This window comes from Hippocampus bargibanti, linkage group LG05, assembly GCF_051943395.1.
Source record: "Hippocampus bargibanti isolate YZ-2025 linkage group LG05, ASM5194339v1, whole genome shotgun sequence".
In the NCBI taxonomy this organism is placed as follows: domain Eukaryota; kingdom Metazoa; phylum Chordata; class Actinopteri; order Syngnathiformes; family Syngnathidae; genus Hippocampus; species Hippocampus bargibanti.
Window position 1 is genome coordinate 15,888,195 of NC_142738.1, and position 14,828 is coordinate 15,903,022.

Here is a 14,828-nt window from a genome sequence, read left to right on the forward strand (position 1 = left end):
GTGCATCTACTTTGGAAAATGATACGCAAATGCATGACCTTATAACGCTCGTGAAAGTCTGAAGCACGAAGCAGGCTTCTGATTGGCTGCCGTGCCGAGTATGCAAATTGCCAAACTAACCTGTTTTCGTTCAGCGATCTCGGTATTCTGTGAAATTTCAACCCGGATCCTTTCACAAAACGGTTCATACAGCCAACAACCATACACGATATCACCATCGTACTAAAACACAAATACCTGTACTTTCATTCATCAAAACCGAAAATTAAAGGTATACAAACCACGGTTCGATTGGCAATTTCCATACTCGGCACGGCAGCCAATCAGAAGTCTGTTTTGTGCTTCGAACATTCCCGAGCGTTATAAGGTTGTGCATTTGCATATCATTTCCAAAAGTAAATGCACAGAACCTCAGCCCCAGAAGAAAGATTCAAAAGAAGCTAACAAAATTTATGACGCTACAAACGTAAACTTATATTATCCAGTGACTATAAAGTGTACTTGAGAGTTTTGAAAAGCGATTTGAAAGAGGAGTTTAGGTTGCTTGTAGCAGACAACCCAACGCAGACATTGCATTGCGCACCATGACAGTGTATGGACAAACGACAACTGGAACAAAATCTTCAGCAAGGGTTATTTGCCATATATTAAGCAAGGGAGCATTTGTGGTAGGTACATCCTTAATTAAAAATCCTTTATAATTTGCAATAGTGGTGTTTTTTTTTTGCGATTAGTCGTCTTCATGTGTTTCAAGTTGTGAAAAATGGGGCAGGCAACTTTATGGCCGGGCAGGCAAGTCTGCCCTGGTGTCCGCTAACGTTTTGTCATGAGTTCCAGACACTGCATGAAACAAATAATTATTATTACCTTTGAGGAAATGGTGGGAAAACAAAAGTTTCCCATTTGAATGCAGTTTGGTGCCTGTGGTGTCTTCATGGCCTCCTCCCTCCCCGATCCAGGCTCGATGACGGGGGTGGGAAGCGAAGCCCCCGGCAAACCGAGTAGTAAAAATGTTGTCCCCTCCCCTCGTCTTCCGAAGACCGAACCAGAACCATTCATCTCTCCCCTCCTTCGGGTTTCACATCCGGGTTACGCGCCAGTGTTTGTCTCCTACGTCTGTGTGGCTGGAATCATTTCTCTCGAACAGAAACGAGCACCGCGACGTGCGGCAACCTCTCGCCCGACCCGACGTCTCGCAGAGTGGACACAGCTCCTGGCGTGAGTCGATGATGTCGCCCAGCTGCAGCGAGTTGCACTGAGGCGGGCATGAGACGTTGGTGGTGGTGTCGTTGGTGGTGATCGTAGCGAGCCAGCTGGCCAGTTTGCGGTGAACCGACTCTCCCCTTATAACGATGTCGAAAAGCCTCAAGAAGAAAAACCACTGGACCAACAAAGTCCACGAAGCGGTGATCAGCCGAGGCAAGGACGGCGAGCTTGGCTTCGAGCTGAAAGGGGGCGCCGAGCTCGGCCAGTTCCCCTACTTGGGCGAGGTAAAGGCGGGGAAGGGTCTCGTTCAGAGCGGCAAACTGGCTGAGGATGAACTGCTCCTGGAAGTCAACGACATGCCCGTCGCCGGCCTCACCAGCCGGGACGTGCTGGCCGTCATCAAGCACTGCAAGGACCCGGTCCGTTTCAAATGTGTCAAACAAGGTGAGTGAGCCATCCGCAGCTGACGTATTTACGCGGATGTGTGTACGCATAAGTGTGCATGTGTGGATTTACGTGAATTACGTGATCTGCACTTTTAGTCGATTATTGATTATTGTCACAATTTAGAGAAAGGAACTGAGCGTTGTTTATCCCCTGTGGGGGGATTCGCAAAGCACACACAGATGCTAGTCGGGCCTGATGACTAGACCTCCAGAACCGGAACCAGTAGAACGGACCACAGTTGTGGAGATCAATCCTGAGGGGGCGTGTCTGTCTCCGGCGTGTTTGTGGCTTGCTCCGGATGGCCATGCAAGAGGAGGCAGTCACTGACTTCTGCTGCAAACAGACAGACAGACAGAGAGACATATGGCTGCCATTAAAGGGTTGTTGCAAGCATAGAGCTGTCTAATTAGCGCAGGGCCTGAGTCTTATTGAGTGTTGCAGCTGAAGTGAATGTAGCTTCAAGGAAACTCCAAATTTAACACAAACACAAGCTAAACAGACCGATTGGTGCATGGGTATTCGATCGATGGATGATAGGTGGAAAGATGCATGGATGGGTGGATAGCTGGATGGATGGATTGAAAGATGTTGTGAATAGTCTAACTGGAGTCTTGCTGAGTGATAGGCAAATAATATTATGATATAAACAGTACACGGGACCATTTAAAACAGCATATCCCCCCATCCTCCCAAAATACAACCCACTACTCCTGCTTCCATTTTCTCACTTAATTTTCAACTGGCATCAAAGCTGACAGTCAGATGAGAATTGCGTCCAGTAGCGCTACTGTATCAAATTGTAGCAAAATAGCCTCCGCATTTTGTACAAATGTATATCATTCTGAATAAGAACCATACAAAAATAATGGTTCAACATAAGAAGATGATCTCCACTCTAATGCACATTTCAGAACATTGGGCAGATCTTAAAAGTTAAACTCAAAATTCTGCATGATGTACTGGAAACAAATCCCATTTGCCCGCAATTGGTTGACAACCGACCGACTACCCGAAGACATCTGGGATAGGCTTCAGCACCCTCACGACCCTTGTGAGGATAAGGCAGTTCAGAAAAATGAATGAATTAATCCCTTTTGTAAAATTGTATCTATTAAGTCCATAAACGTTCTTAGTAACTTATTCTCAATATGAATACAGGTATACTTTTAATCTTCTCGGCAACTCCTCTCAGCTGACGTACGGGATGCCAAAACAATCATTTCGAGTAATTTTCTCTCCAGACACTTATTAAATTTCCTATTGTTTGGGTTTTGATGTGACTCAAAATGCAAACTGCTGTGTGAGCCTTTTGTAGTTCAGAGGAGGACCCAGCAGACATTCAAGGCGCTTCATTCATGTAAATAGTTATACTTACAGGTTTGTTATTATTGATTGATTTATTTCACAAACTACTAGTGTTTCTTATTTGCATTCACCCACTTTATATATTTTCATGACTGTTAGATTAAATTTTCAACTGCACATTTGAATTGTATGATGACTTTGTATTGATTCACTTCTGTGTGTTGTCCAATCAATCACCTGGAAACAGCTGTGTGCCATAACATTGAAGCTATTAAGAAAAGTCATACAACTAACATTTTGATGTTTTTTCTATCTGACAACTTAAGGAGGGTTTTTTTTTGGTAGATGGCTAGATAATCGATTAATTGATGTATGGTGGATTGATGAATCAATAAAGGGGTATTTGGATATATGGATAAAGGAATGGATGGGCTTGTCGGTTTAACACTCAAACTCGAACAGAATGGATGGAAGTTTGAATGAACCATGGTTATATAGAACTTTTTTCCCCTTGAATTCCATTATTTTATGGTGTGAAGCTCTTTTGCGTTCACCTAATTAACACCACTGTGACATTGAGCAATATTTCCCTTATATAGGGAAGCATGTTAGTTTTGGCTGTCATCTGATGACGAGGCGTACCTAATGTGATGGCTGGTTCGTGTAAACTTGCTATCAAGACACAATCGATTCCAAACAGGGCTAAAAGTATGATTTGGTGATGGTGAAGATGTGTCCTCGTCTGTGGAATGAAAGCAGCATTCCGACAGCGTGTTGTTTTCTGGGACACGAGAAAAGCACAAATCAAACACTCAGGCCGGTTATTTTTGGAGCGAGCCAAGGATTTGCCTTCGCGGGCTGTTTGCGCCGCTCGCCTCCGTATGATTGATTATTGAGTTGGAGCTGCTGACAGCAAGAGCGGCCTGCCGTACACGAAGGGGTTAAATGCTAATACGCATCTATCTCACACAGGTCTATTTTCTCCTCCCTCTCACCTCCTTTTCTTAGCCAGTTAACCATGATGTGTTTATTGAACTTGCCTCCTCATACTCTCTGCTCTTCTTTGAGCTTGATGGTACCTACTCTCACTGAACATTTCACGAGGTAAACCTGATCAATACAGAGGGTGCTTGGTTAAAGGAAAGCGAGACTTCCGTTGCTTAAGCATTGTAATGTAGCCCAACATCATTTCACACAGTATTGTCAAATCATTTTTGGACAGAGCAAGCTATAAGGTACGATAGATACTAACAGCAAATTGCTACTGTTCAAATACAGCTCTTGTACAAATAAAGAAAGAAATGTAAAACAATACACAGTTAAAATGTCTTTGAGGTATCACAACATATTTTGGTGCAGGGGTTGTTGTGGGTTCTCTCCCTTTGGTTCTTTCCTTTCAAATTATAGTTCAAATCTGAGCATATACAGTATATACACGTACATACACATACACACACATGCAGAACACACGCACACGGACACGCACGCGCACACAAACACACTTCCCACTCCTGCACTATAGATGGAGATGGTGTGAAGGAGGTGGTGAGAAACGTGAGAGCAAGGACACATCACCTTTGGGATATTTTACATTTAAGATGAACAAAAGTACTATAAATTGTGATAGCTGCTTCTGAAAGTTGGGAAGAATTGCTGTGTATTCATATTGCAGGGATTTTCTGAGAAAAATGAGTTTAATTTAATGAAAAACGACTTAAAACAGCCATTTCTCTCCTTCGCAAATAGCCTGAGTGATAAAAATAAATTCCTAGCTATTTTGGTGTTTCTTTGTTTTTTAATTTTTTTTATTCCAATTATTCTTGGACCTTTCATTGCCAAACGCAGTCACATTTCTTAGCAATCTTAACATCATGCGGTAACATTGATCCACTTCGCTTTCAAAGTGTGGAGAAAAAGCACACCATATGGCAAATTGTCAGTTTTTCTTCCCCTCATTTAATTTACGTTTTGGCGTCGAGGTTTTTTGTAAGTAAACTATGTATGTGCTGATTAAAGAGAAGAAACGAACTGATTTGGAAATGCCAGCTGTCGCGTCTTAAGGGGGGCCACAGCCTAAAAATGGTGACTCATTTAAATATCATTTACATCTAAGATGGCTATTGCTTTATTGTTTATGTCATATTTTACTTGTTATTCGTTAAATCAGTTTGAAAAGGCTGTATATCATAAACATTGGATGAACACCACCAATGCTCTCCCTGCACTCTTAGGCACTTTTTCTTCAGAGTAAGACAACTTTCGCCTAAGAACGACCTGTCACTCTTGAAGCAAAATTTTGCACTTGTTGACAACGGCGCTATACTAGTATTACTCGTGACATGCTAATCACATAGAATGTTATCATGTCACCAATATCACACATGTCCGTTTGTATGCAATTTGGCCTCACTACTCACATCATAGTTCTACTGGTGGAGACAAAGCATTCGAGTTTCGTGGACCTCAAACAGCAGTGTGAAAAGCCTTTTCATGTTTTTAAATTTTGCTTCTTTTATATCCTACTAAATGTACATAGACTAGACCACTCTATCTTTTCATGAATAAAACAATTCTAATCCTATCACAATAATCTCATTTGTTCTAAAATTGCACGAGACATGTGCAAAAAATGTTTCCAATCCAGTGTCAATACGTCTGTCTAAGCTCTCAGTCGTACAGGAGTGGTCCATCGATGAGAAGGTTTCTTCAGCCGTCATCTGTACAAAAGTGAAGGTTTCGGACGTTTCGCCTCCTATCCAAGAGGCTTCGTCAGCGAACTAAAGTCTGACTGGTCGTAAAATAGTTTTTAAATATTTGGCTACATTGTATGTAGAGGAGTCAATGCTACAAACAATGGGTCGGAGGGGGAACCCTTCTTTATGTATTTTTGGCAGGCCATAGATACATGGCGTGGCCTCTCCCGGGTATAATCTAAAATACATCTGGAGAGGCCACGCCATGTATCTATGGCCTGCCAAAAATACATAAAGAAGGGTTCCCCCTCCGACCCATTGTTTGTAGCATTGACTCCTCTACATACAATGTAGCCAAATATTTAAAAACTATTTTAGCTCCGTTGGTTGGTAACACAGAATACCACGTAGAGAACACCACAGGGTTTGTAGAGAGGATCAAAGACCTCATATTGGAACCTGAGGAAACTTTGGCATCATACGATGTGACTTCTCTCTTTACATCTGTCCCAACCCCAGCAGCAGTCTCAGTGGTGAGGACGAGGCTGCTGGCGGATGTTGCTCTGCATGAAAGAACCAAACTGAAACCGGATCACATCTGCCAATTATTAGAAATCTGCCTTAATACTACGTATGTTCAATTTCGGGAAAAATTTTATAAACAAATCCATGGTTGTGCTATGGGCTCACCAGTTTCACCCATAGTGGCTAATCTTTACATGGAAGAGATGGAGAAACAGGCCCTCACATCCTTCCCAGGGACAAAACCTAGACACTGGTTTAGATATGTGGACGATACTTTTGTCATAATTAAGAAACAAGAAATTCAATCCTTCACAGATCATCTCAACTCTGTAGACTTCAACATTAAATTTACTCGTGAGGACATTCAAGAGAACCAACTAGCCTTCTTGGATTGTAAAGTAATTATAAAAGAGGACAGAGCGCTAAAAACAGAAGTCTTTAGGAAGGCTACGCACACTGACCAATACTTACTTTTTGACTCTAACCACCCTTTACAACATAAACTAGGAGTTATCAGAACCCTCCAGCATAGGGCTAAACTAATACCAACTAGCACTGAAGGTAGAGAAAAGGAGTCAAAACATATCAGGAGAGCACTCACTAACTGTGGGTACCCTCAGTGGTCATTCAACAAATATCAGAAAGAAAGAATAGCGAACGAAACCAATAATTCTCAAGATTCTAAAAGGAGAGGAGTAGCAGTTCCGTACATTGCAGGAGTTTCTGAAAAATTACAAAGAGTCCTTTGGCAACATAAAATTCCTACTTATTTCAAACCGATAAACACGTTAAGGCAAAAATTAGTGCATCCAAAAGATAGGCTACCAAATGAAAAACAAAGTAATGTAGTTTATTCCATACATTGTAAGAATGAAAATTGTAAAGAGCAGTACATTGGGGAGACTCAACAAATTCTCAAAAAAAGACTTTATCAACATCGCAGGGATAATACTAGTGGGCCTCAATCGGCAGTACATTTGCACCTAAAAGCTAGCAACCACTCATTTGACGACAATGAGGTTAAAATCTTAGCGAAAGAACATAGATGGTTTGAAAGGGGGGTAAAAGAGGCGATTCTTATAAAACAACAAAATCCTTCATTAAACCGGTCTGGTGGTGTGAGGTTCAATTTGGATCGTTCATACAATAGCCTGCTCAGGCAAAACAGGTTAGGCAACTTTCGCAATGCTGATGAGGGTCGTTATGCTGATGAGGTGATACCGGGGGGAGTGGGGGTAATAGGCCAATCGTTAGTCAGGAATGTAGGAACAATCAGTGGGGCCACAGGGGGGGGTCCCGCGCCCCCCCCAACCTGAGAGTAGGGACCTATCATAGCTGTGTCCGGCGTCACCAGGTCTGGACATTAGGGATATATAAATGGGGCCGATACGACCAGTCAGACTTTAGTTCGCTGACGAAGCCTCTTGGATAGGAGGCGAAACGTCCGAAACCTTCACTTTTGTACAGATGACGGCTGAAGAAACCTTCTCATCAATCCAGTGTCAAGGTTTTCGTCATTAACACTGTAATTCTAGGACCCACAGTTTTAGGACCAAGATTCAATGCAGCATAGGAAACCTTAGAGTCTAAGGCTTAGACTCTCTTCTTTCATCAGAAAAAAAAGTTATTTCCTAAATTATATGGGTCTGGAGTTATATGAGCTTGAAATGAGGGTGACTGTCCAAAATACAATGCAATACATGTATCAGAATCAGAAAGCCTTTAATCGTCCCACAATGGGGACATTTGCATTTACGTATTGGTTTATATAGCGCTTTAACAACAGCTGAAGCTAGAACAAAAAGCAAACATGGAAAAGGGGAAATGCTGCCCCCTTGTGGAAGGGAAAACATCGCCAGAGTTCTGGCCAGCACTTTTTCGGCACCCAAGCATGAAAAAACAAAACTGAAACAAATTCGGGCATGGCGCTCTACATCATATTTTCAATTCCCAAATAAATTCGTGAATGGCAATGAGTTAATATAAACATTTACCCTCCCACTACACAATGACATTTCTGCACACTTGCGGCATGGCTTTGGAATATGAGTAGCACATGTTACGAGCGAGGCAAAACTACTTGTGCTCGTTTCAGTGCTACTAATAGTGTCCAAAAGGCTGTCAGTTCAGGATATATGCCCACTATTTGGATCTAGTAGTGTCACTAAAATCACACATTTATTTGCTTGTCCGGCTAATTGCATATTGGTCAGTGCAAAGAGGCAGTCATGGAAAATGTTTTCTAGTGAATTGAATTGTCTTCCTAGTGAGGACAAAGAGCCGATTAGTACATGGAGTCAATGTTGGATATCAACTATTTCGGGTGAAAAATGCTTTGCATATATTTCCAAGGCTTTCTTAATGTGATGGAGGAACAGATGGAATTGAAGGGAGGCCACCTCCCTCCCTTCACGTTTCACTCTGGTAATGCTAAGCAGTCCCGCGAATCAGTGCAGAACATCCTGTCGACTCTGCTCGTATTAATAACCCACCCAGCTATGAGAGGAAGATTTGACTTTATTTTTAACAAATATATGCCGTACAAAATCATAATAATAAGAATAATTGAAGCTTAACGTATAATGGCTCAGCCCGGAGGATCAAGCTTGACATCTAAGCCAGCCTGCCAGCAAACGTCCAAGTGGTCCGGTTGAGAGAATTGGGTCAGCGCAAGTGTCAACGCTGCTGGGATGACCGCCATGTGCTTCAGAGGTGGCGATGGAGTCACCATGGGAATGAATATAAAATACGCAGAAAAGGACAAATCTATCAACTCTCTTGAAGCATCTTTGATGTGCGGCATCTAATCATCTGTCACTTTGTGCGAGTCGTGGAGTGTTATGTCGCCTCAAGATGAGTCTAAGTTTTGTTTTCTTTTTAGACAATAACGAATGACATGTTGTTTGTTGATATGCAGTAAAGCCTCGTTATATCGATAGTACTGCTTATTACGATACTATTTCTATGAACGCAAGGAGAAAATTTACATGCCACAGGATCGGATATATCGATAGTCCGGTTATATCGATATTTTTTCCCACTCCCGTGAATATCGATATAACGAGACTTGACTGTACATTTGTGTCCATATGTTATGTTTAAATGGATCATTCTCATGCTTCAGTGCATAAGGAACTGGTGAGCCATGAAGGCAAGTATCAATGCAATTTAATTTCTGCCTCAAACGCAATGAAGTCATTTTGCCGTTTCATTTATCGCATACCCCATGTTGTGTTGCAAAGACGATGCAACCGCTGTTATTTGCTTCTGTTAAGTAGTAAAGGTTCTTTGTCTGGTTTGATGGTCTTTGTGTGCGAAGAATTTGACATGGATTGCTGGTGAAGCGATGTGTTTGTACCGTTTTGTGTCAAAGACACTGTCATGAATTAGGAATTATATTTGCCCAACTTCTTCTACAAGGGGAAAGGGAGTCAGTGGCTGCTGACCCGAGTTGCGAGACCTGTTGTGGCTCGATATTACTTCACATCTAAGGAGCATCTGCATATAAGATGCAGGGTCATCTTTGGAAGAAAAGGCTTTTGGGTGCGCCTTATACACTGGAAAATACGCTAAGTACACATGATTTTTGGTTGGTGTTGTGTTGATATTCGCCTGTAATGGTAAATAACAATAAAGTAACCCGATGAAGTAGATTACCAACAGTGCGGGGTTTGGCAGTTCAAGCAATATTGGCCTTTTTTCCCCCTGAAAAATAACGATTTTGTAGATGTGAGGATTTCTGCTCAGGTGATATATACTGTGAAATACAAAGCACAGTTATTAAACACATTATATGCTTATTTCAACTCTCACCCCAAAAAAAACAGGAAAGCATCAAATGTATATAAAATACCTTCCTTAAAGGATCCATTACTAGCATCTCTGGATTTGAAATGTGTTCAGATTTTGTGCTGAAGATGATGTACAGTTTGCTAGAAACATTCACTAAATCTGTGTTCATTTCTCAGTGCCAAAAACCGACCTCCACTCTTAAATGGACTCTGAACACATCTGCATATGCATCTGCAGATGATAGTTCTCACCAGCAGAGGACAGTAGCAGGCCAAACTGATGGCCCGTCGGGCCGTCGAAACGCGGTTTTTACCTTATGCTGTCTGTCTGGGCACACTTCAGGAAATGTAAAATGTGTCCATGTAGTAGTTGAAGAGATGTAGAGATGAAATTAACTCACATTACCTCACAATACAAATGTTGTAATGCTGAGTCATGAGGAAACTATTAACACTCATCATCGTGTCGTACTTTAAAGTGTGTTCCAGCATAATTTTCCTGTTTTGTGTAGATTTGTCAAACTTTCAAAAATCATGCCAATCATGCAAAAAAGAGAATCTGTCTCGACTAACTGTTCAACAAATGTTGGCAATGGGCTCGCTAGCCCCTGCTTCTCTTTTGACAACATTATAAAAATACACTATGTTTTTTTTCTCCTCAGATACAGTAAAGTCTCGTTATATCAATATCGGTTATATCCATAGTACTGCTTATTACGATACTATTTCTATGAACGCAAGGAGAAAATTTACATGCCGCAGGATCGGATATATCGATAGTCCGGTTATATCAATATTTTTTCCGACTGCCGAGAATATCGATATAACGAGACTTTACGTATTTGGAGTGCAGTTCAACAAAAGCAACAGGTTTCACAAAAAGTATTCAGTCGCAACTAACTGTGAAGCAGAAACGATTCTTCAAAGGAATGTGTTCTCCTATGACACCGTGCCCTGTCATCGTGTGTAAATCTCAACTCGTAACTCTCCTTTTATTGCGAACTTTGAATGTGAAACACAATAAGCACATTGGTCCATATAATGTAACATATAATATATATGTTAGAAAGAAACGACTGTCACATTGTGTTCTCCAGTAAAAGGTTCTGCTTGATTTGTTACGAACTAATCTGTCGTCTCCCCTTCCGGACATTATCTGCTGACTGTCGCATTCAAGCTCATGTAATTGATGCAGGGTAGAAAGGAGGCGATGGGTCGGCACAGTGGACTCAAATATCGAGTCATTGGAGTTTGGACTCAGATGCGTCAACGGGGGCTTAATCTCAACGGACAGACTTGATGAGACAATCTGGACCATAGCAACTCAATGAGGCATCGCAAAGTTGAATCAGTGTGGCTCTCCTTAAGATGGACTTGCAATTATATTTAGGTCATCTCTAAAATGTACCCTCTTTCGCCACCATGGCAGTGTCATTTATTTGCAGATTTTCCTCACATTTGCAGGCTCATTGGGTAAAAATAAGATTGTAGAAATTGGCTTTTCTATTATTATTTTTATTTTTTACAAGCCAATGAAAATCTAATTTTTTACATTTCTTTTGCCAGCACAGTGTCCATTTTTTGGGAGATTTTTTTTTATCAAAAACTAAAATCTTAACAATAGTGTCTGAACAGACTTTTTTTGAGTGAGGAACCATTTTTTGATTGATTCCTTGAGTACTTTTGTCGTTTGCACTCTTCCCCATATTCACTCAGTATATTTTTAATGAAATTCAAAAGGTGAAAAAACAGTCCTGTTAAAAGGAGCAAAAGCAAAATATATTGTTTTGAGACAACAAAACAGATTACGTCTTTGTCCATGCCTGCATTTTCCCACAGATTTTGGCAGATTTCTGTTCCTAAAAAACAGCACCAAAGGGCACAGAACATATTTTGTTTTAATAACGACATCCAAAGTTATATTTGAGTTACATCGAATTCTCTTTACTTTTGACATCATAAGAACACATTTTTTGTTAGTTAACTCCTTCACTGCCAGCCGTGCAAAAATGTGTCGACTTCAGTGCCAGGGTTTTTGTCATTGTCATGTTAATTCCAGGAACCACAGAATATTTAGTTTTGGGACTACATAAACATTCAATACAGCGTTAGAAACCTTAGACTTCTTTCATCAGAAAGAGTTGATTCATAAATTATATGGGTCTGGAGTTATATGAGCTTGAAATAATGGTGGATGTCCAAAATACAATGCAATACTGTACATACATATTGGTTTATATAGCGCTTTAACAACAACTGAAGCTGGAACAAAGTGCTAACATGGAAAAAAGGGAAATGCCTCCCCCTTGTGGAAAATAAAAACATTGCCAGAGGCCATGGCCAGCGCTTTATCAGCACCCAAGCAAAAAAAAAAAAAAAAAAAAAAAAAAAAAAAAAAAAAAAAACAGAACAAATTCGGTCTTGGCGCTCGACGTCATATTTTCAATTCCCAAATAAATTTGTGAATGACTGAAGTTTAATTGTAAAGTGTACTTGGGTGTTCTAAAAGATGCTTGTAATTAAATGTATTATTATTATTATTATTATTATTATTAAGCAACACACTTGTTGCATCAAAAATAATGAAGATAAGTATTTGAAAAAAAAAACACAAACAAAATAGTTCTCGTTTGATGATGATTGCATGATTTGCAAATGTTGGGCGAGTCATTGTTTTCAGGAACACATGGCTCCATCGCCTGTGAGGAGTGTTGATTAAAACTATCAGTGTTGATCTCTGTGAAGGTGCTTGGAAAGCCAAACGTCATAGATAGCCACCTCCTACTGAATTTGTCTCCTGAGCTCATACATTAAGGGAGTGACGGGAGAGTTTTTATTGGCCGGCCAACAGAGGAGAACATTATCAAGAATATTAGGCCGGCCATTCCTGTAACCACCCCACCCTTTAAGTTTGGCTTGCGGCAATCTTTTGTTGTTGCAGTGGCTCGGCCGTCGTAAATATGCGTCTGTTCTCGATTACGCCGCCGTCGAGAACAACACATGGACAAGCATCATCATTACGATCAGTCTCAGCGTGCGGGAGGGGGTGTGTGTGTGGAGGAAGATCAATATGAAGACCTTTACTGTGTCATTTACTATTAATAATGGACCCCGGCTGCTTGCCGTAATAGCCCCATTAGGAGTACTGGAAGAAGATTGTCCATTCGCAGCTTAAGAACACAAACTGTACACATACATTTCAATGATCGCCCACACGCAGGGCCCACGCAGGCTTTTTAGGGCACGAAGCTCAAACTTGGTGTTGTCAAAGTAGGACATGGGAAGAAGTAGTCGTGGTCAAATGAAATTTAGGTCTTGTGTTCGCGATATTTACGCCTGGATCTTATGCGCAACATTTTCTTTCTCATGTCAACAAAAGTCTCGGATTGTGTGACTGATGCTAAACAGTGCCAAATGGTCAAGCTAACTTTGGGTTTTGCCCAGAAGGTGTAAGCAATGTCGCGCATAGAGGTGCTGTGGGTAGATCACAGATGTGAAAAGGGCGTTATAAGACTGCCGTATGTTCCGGTGTATAAGGTGCACCCAAAAGCCTTGATTTTCTTAAAAAAATGACCCTGCATCTTATTCGTTGGTGCGCCTTATATGTGAAGTCATATTGAGCCACAACAGGTCTGGCAACTACTGTCAGCAGCCACTGACTCCATAGAAGAAGTAGTACGAAACCCCAGCCCCTACTGTAGCACCTTATAATGTGGTGTGACTTATATTTGGAAAACTCTTGTATATTTATATATTATATTTGGAAAACGCTTTTCATTCTTTGAAGGTGCGCCTTATACTCCGGTATGCCTTATACACTGGAAAATACGGTAGTTCTGTGTTTCTCCAAAATGAATTGTTAAAAATCAAAATGCAAGTTTCTGTCATTTTTCAGATTTGTCTTCTTCTTTTGTTTTGGGAGTGAAACAAAAATGTCCAATCCTCTCTGCGCTGTTCTTTTAAGCTTTATGAAACTCACATTTTAAACATTGTCAACATATTTGACCACCAAAATACCTAATTGCAATCATATCGTTCGTGTATGGAAAAAAAACTACGTATTGCAATGTGTGTACAATGTTGTGCCTTTGAGAGGAAGGTCCTGGTGGTATGAAATCAGTGAGTGTATGTGTGAGTCTCTGGGTGTCAGCTGTGGCCTACAGCAGCTCCTGGTGTTCAATAAAGAGATGAAAAGTGCATCAGGGACTGAGGTTCTTCTTTCCCTCATGCAGAGGTATAATTGCTGACCACTCCAGCATTACTGCTCTGCAATGAAAATGCCAGAGACGGACGGCATCTGTGTGCAAGCTACCTCCATGTTACCAGTAATTCTTTTCTGTGTGCGCGTGTGTGTGTGTGTGTGTGTGTGTGTGTGCGCGTGTGCCTGTGTGTACATTCAGATTGTACCCATAATTTGTACCTGTGTGTGTTTGTAACTGTGTAACAATGTTATTTATAGTCGTTTAAAGGACAACTGACACATTTTTTTTTGTTTCCTAGCTGACATCAGAAGAACGTTTTATAGCATCTAAAATACCCAAAATATGCAGGCTGATATTTTTAGTCAAATGCAAAACACCAATAAAAATGAGTGTCCCAAAACTGCCACAAATGAGCTCGAAACTGGGAAGATTCAGAAAGTCCCGCCCCCTTGTTTGTGACGTCACTGTGGGCCACACACTCCAGAATCAAAACATAGGCTTCAGAGAGTTCAGATTCAGAGAAGATGCTTTCTTGTTCCTCATCCAGTTATGAATATGATTCAAATAGAGGAAAGCATAGATGTTTGCAATCGATTAAAGAAGTCCTTCCGTATCAATTCGAGCCGTCTGCAAGCGATGAAACCGGTGAAGATCTGGAC

At 41.0% G+C, this 14,828-nt stretch overlaps 1 protein-coding gene across 4 annotated transcripts in view; it reads left to right on the top strand.

The window, feature by feature from the left end:
* The first annotated feature begins 1,032 nt into the window (after positions 1–1,032).
* Positions 1,033–14,828, top strand: part of magi2b (membrane associated guanylate kinase, WW and PDZ domain containing 2b) — a 150,614-nt gene continuing 136,818 nt past the window's right edge. For 3 of the 4 annotated variants that reach the window (XM_088996905.1, XM_088996907.1, XM_088996906.1), the window contains exon 1: positions 1,035–1,650. In XM_088996905.1, the coding sequence (XP_088853031.1) occupies positions 1,353–1,650 (298 nt within the window). In that variant the 5' untranslated portion in view covers positions 1,035–1,352. Of the gene's footprint in view, positions 1,651–14,828 lie in introns of all 4 variants that reach the window. The other variant, XM_088996912.1, reaches the window with a different exon arrangement.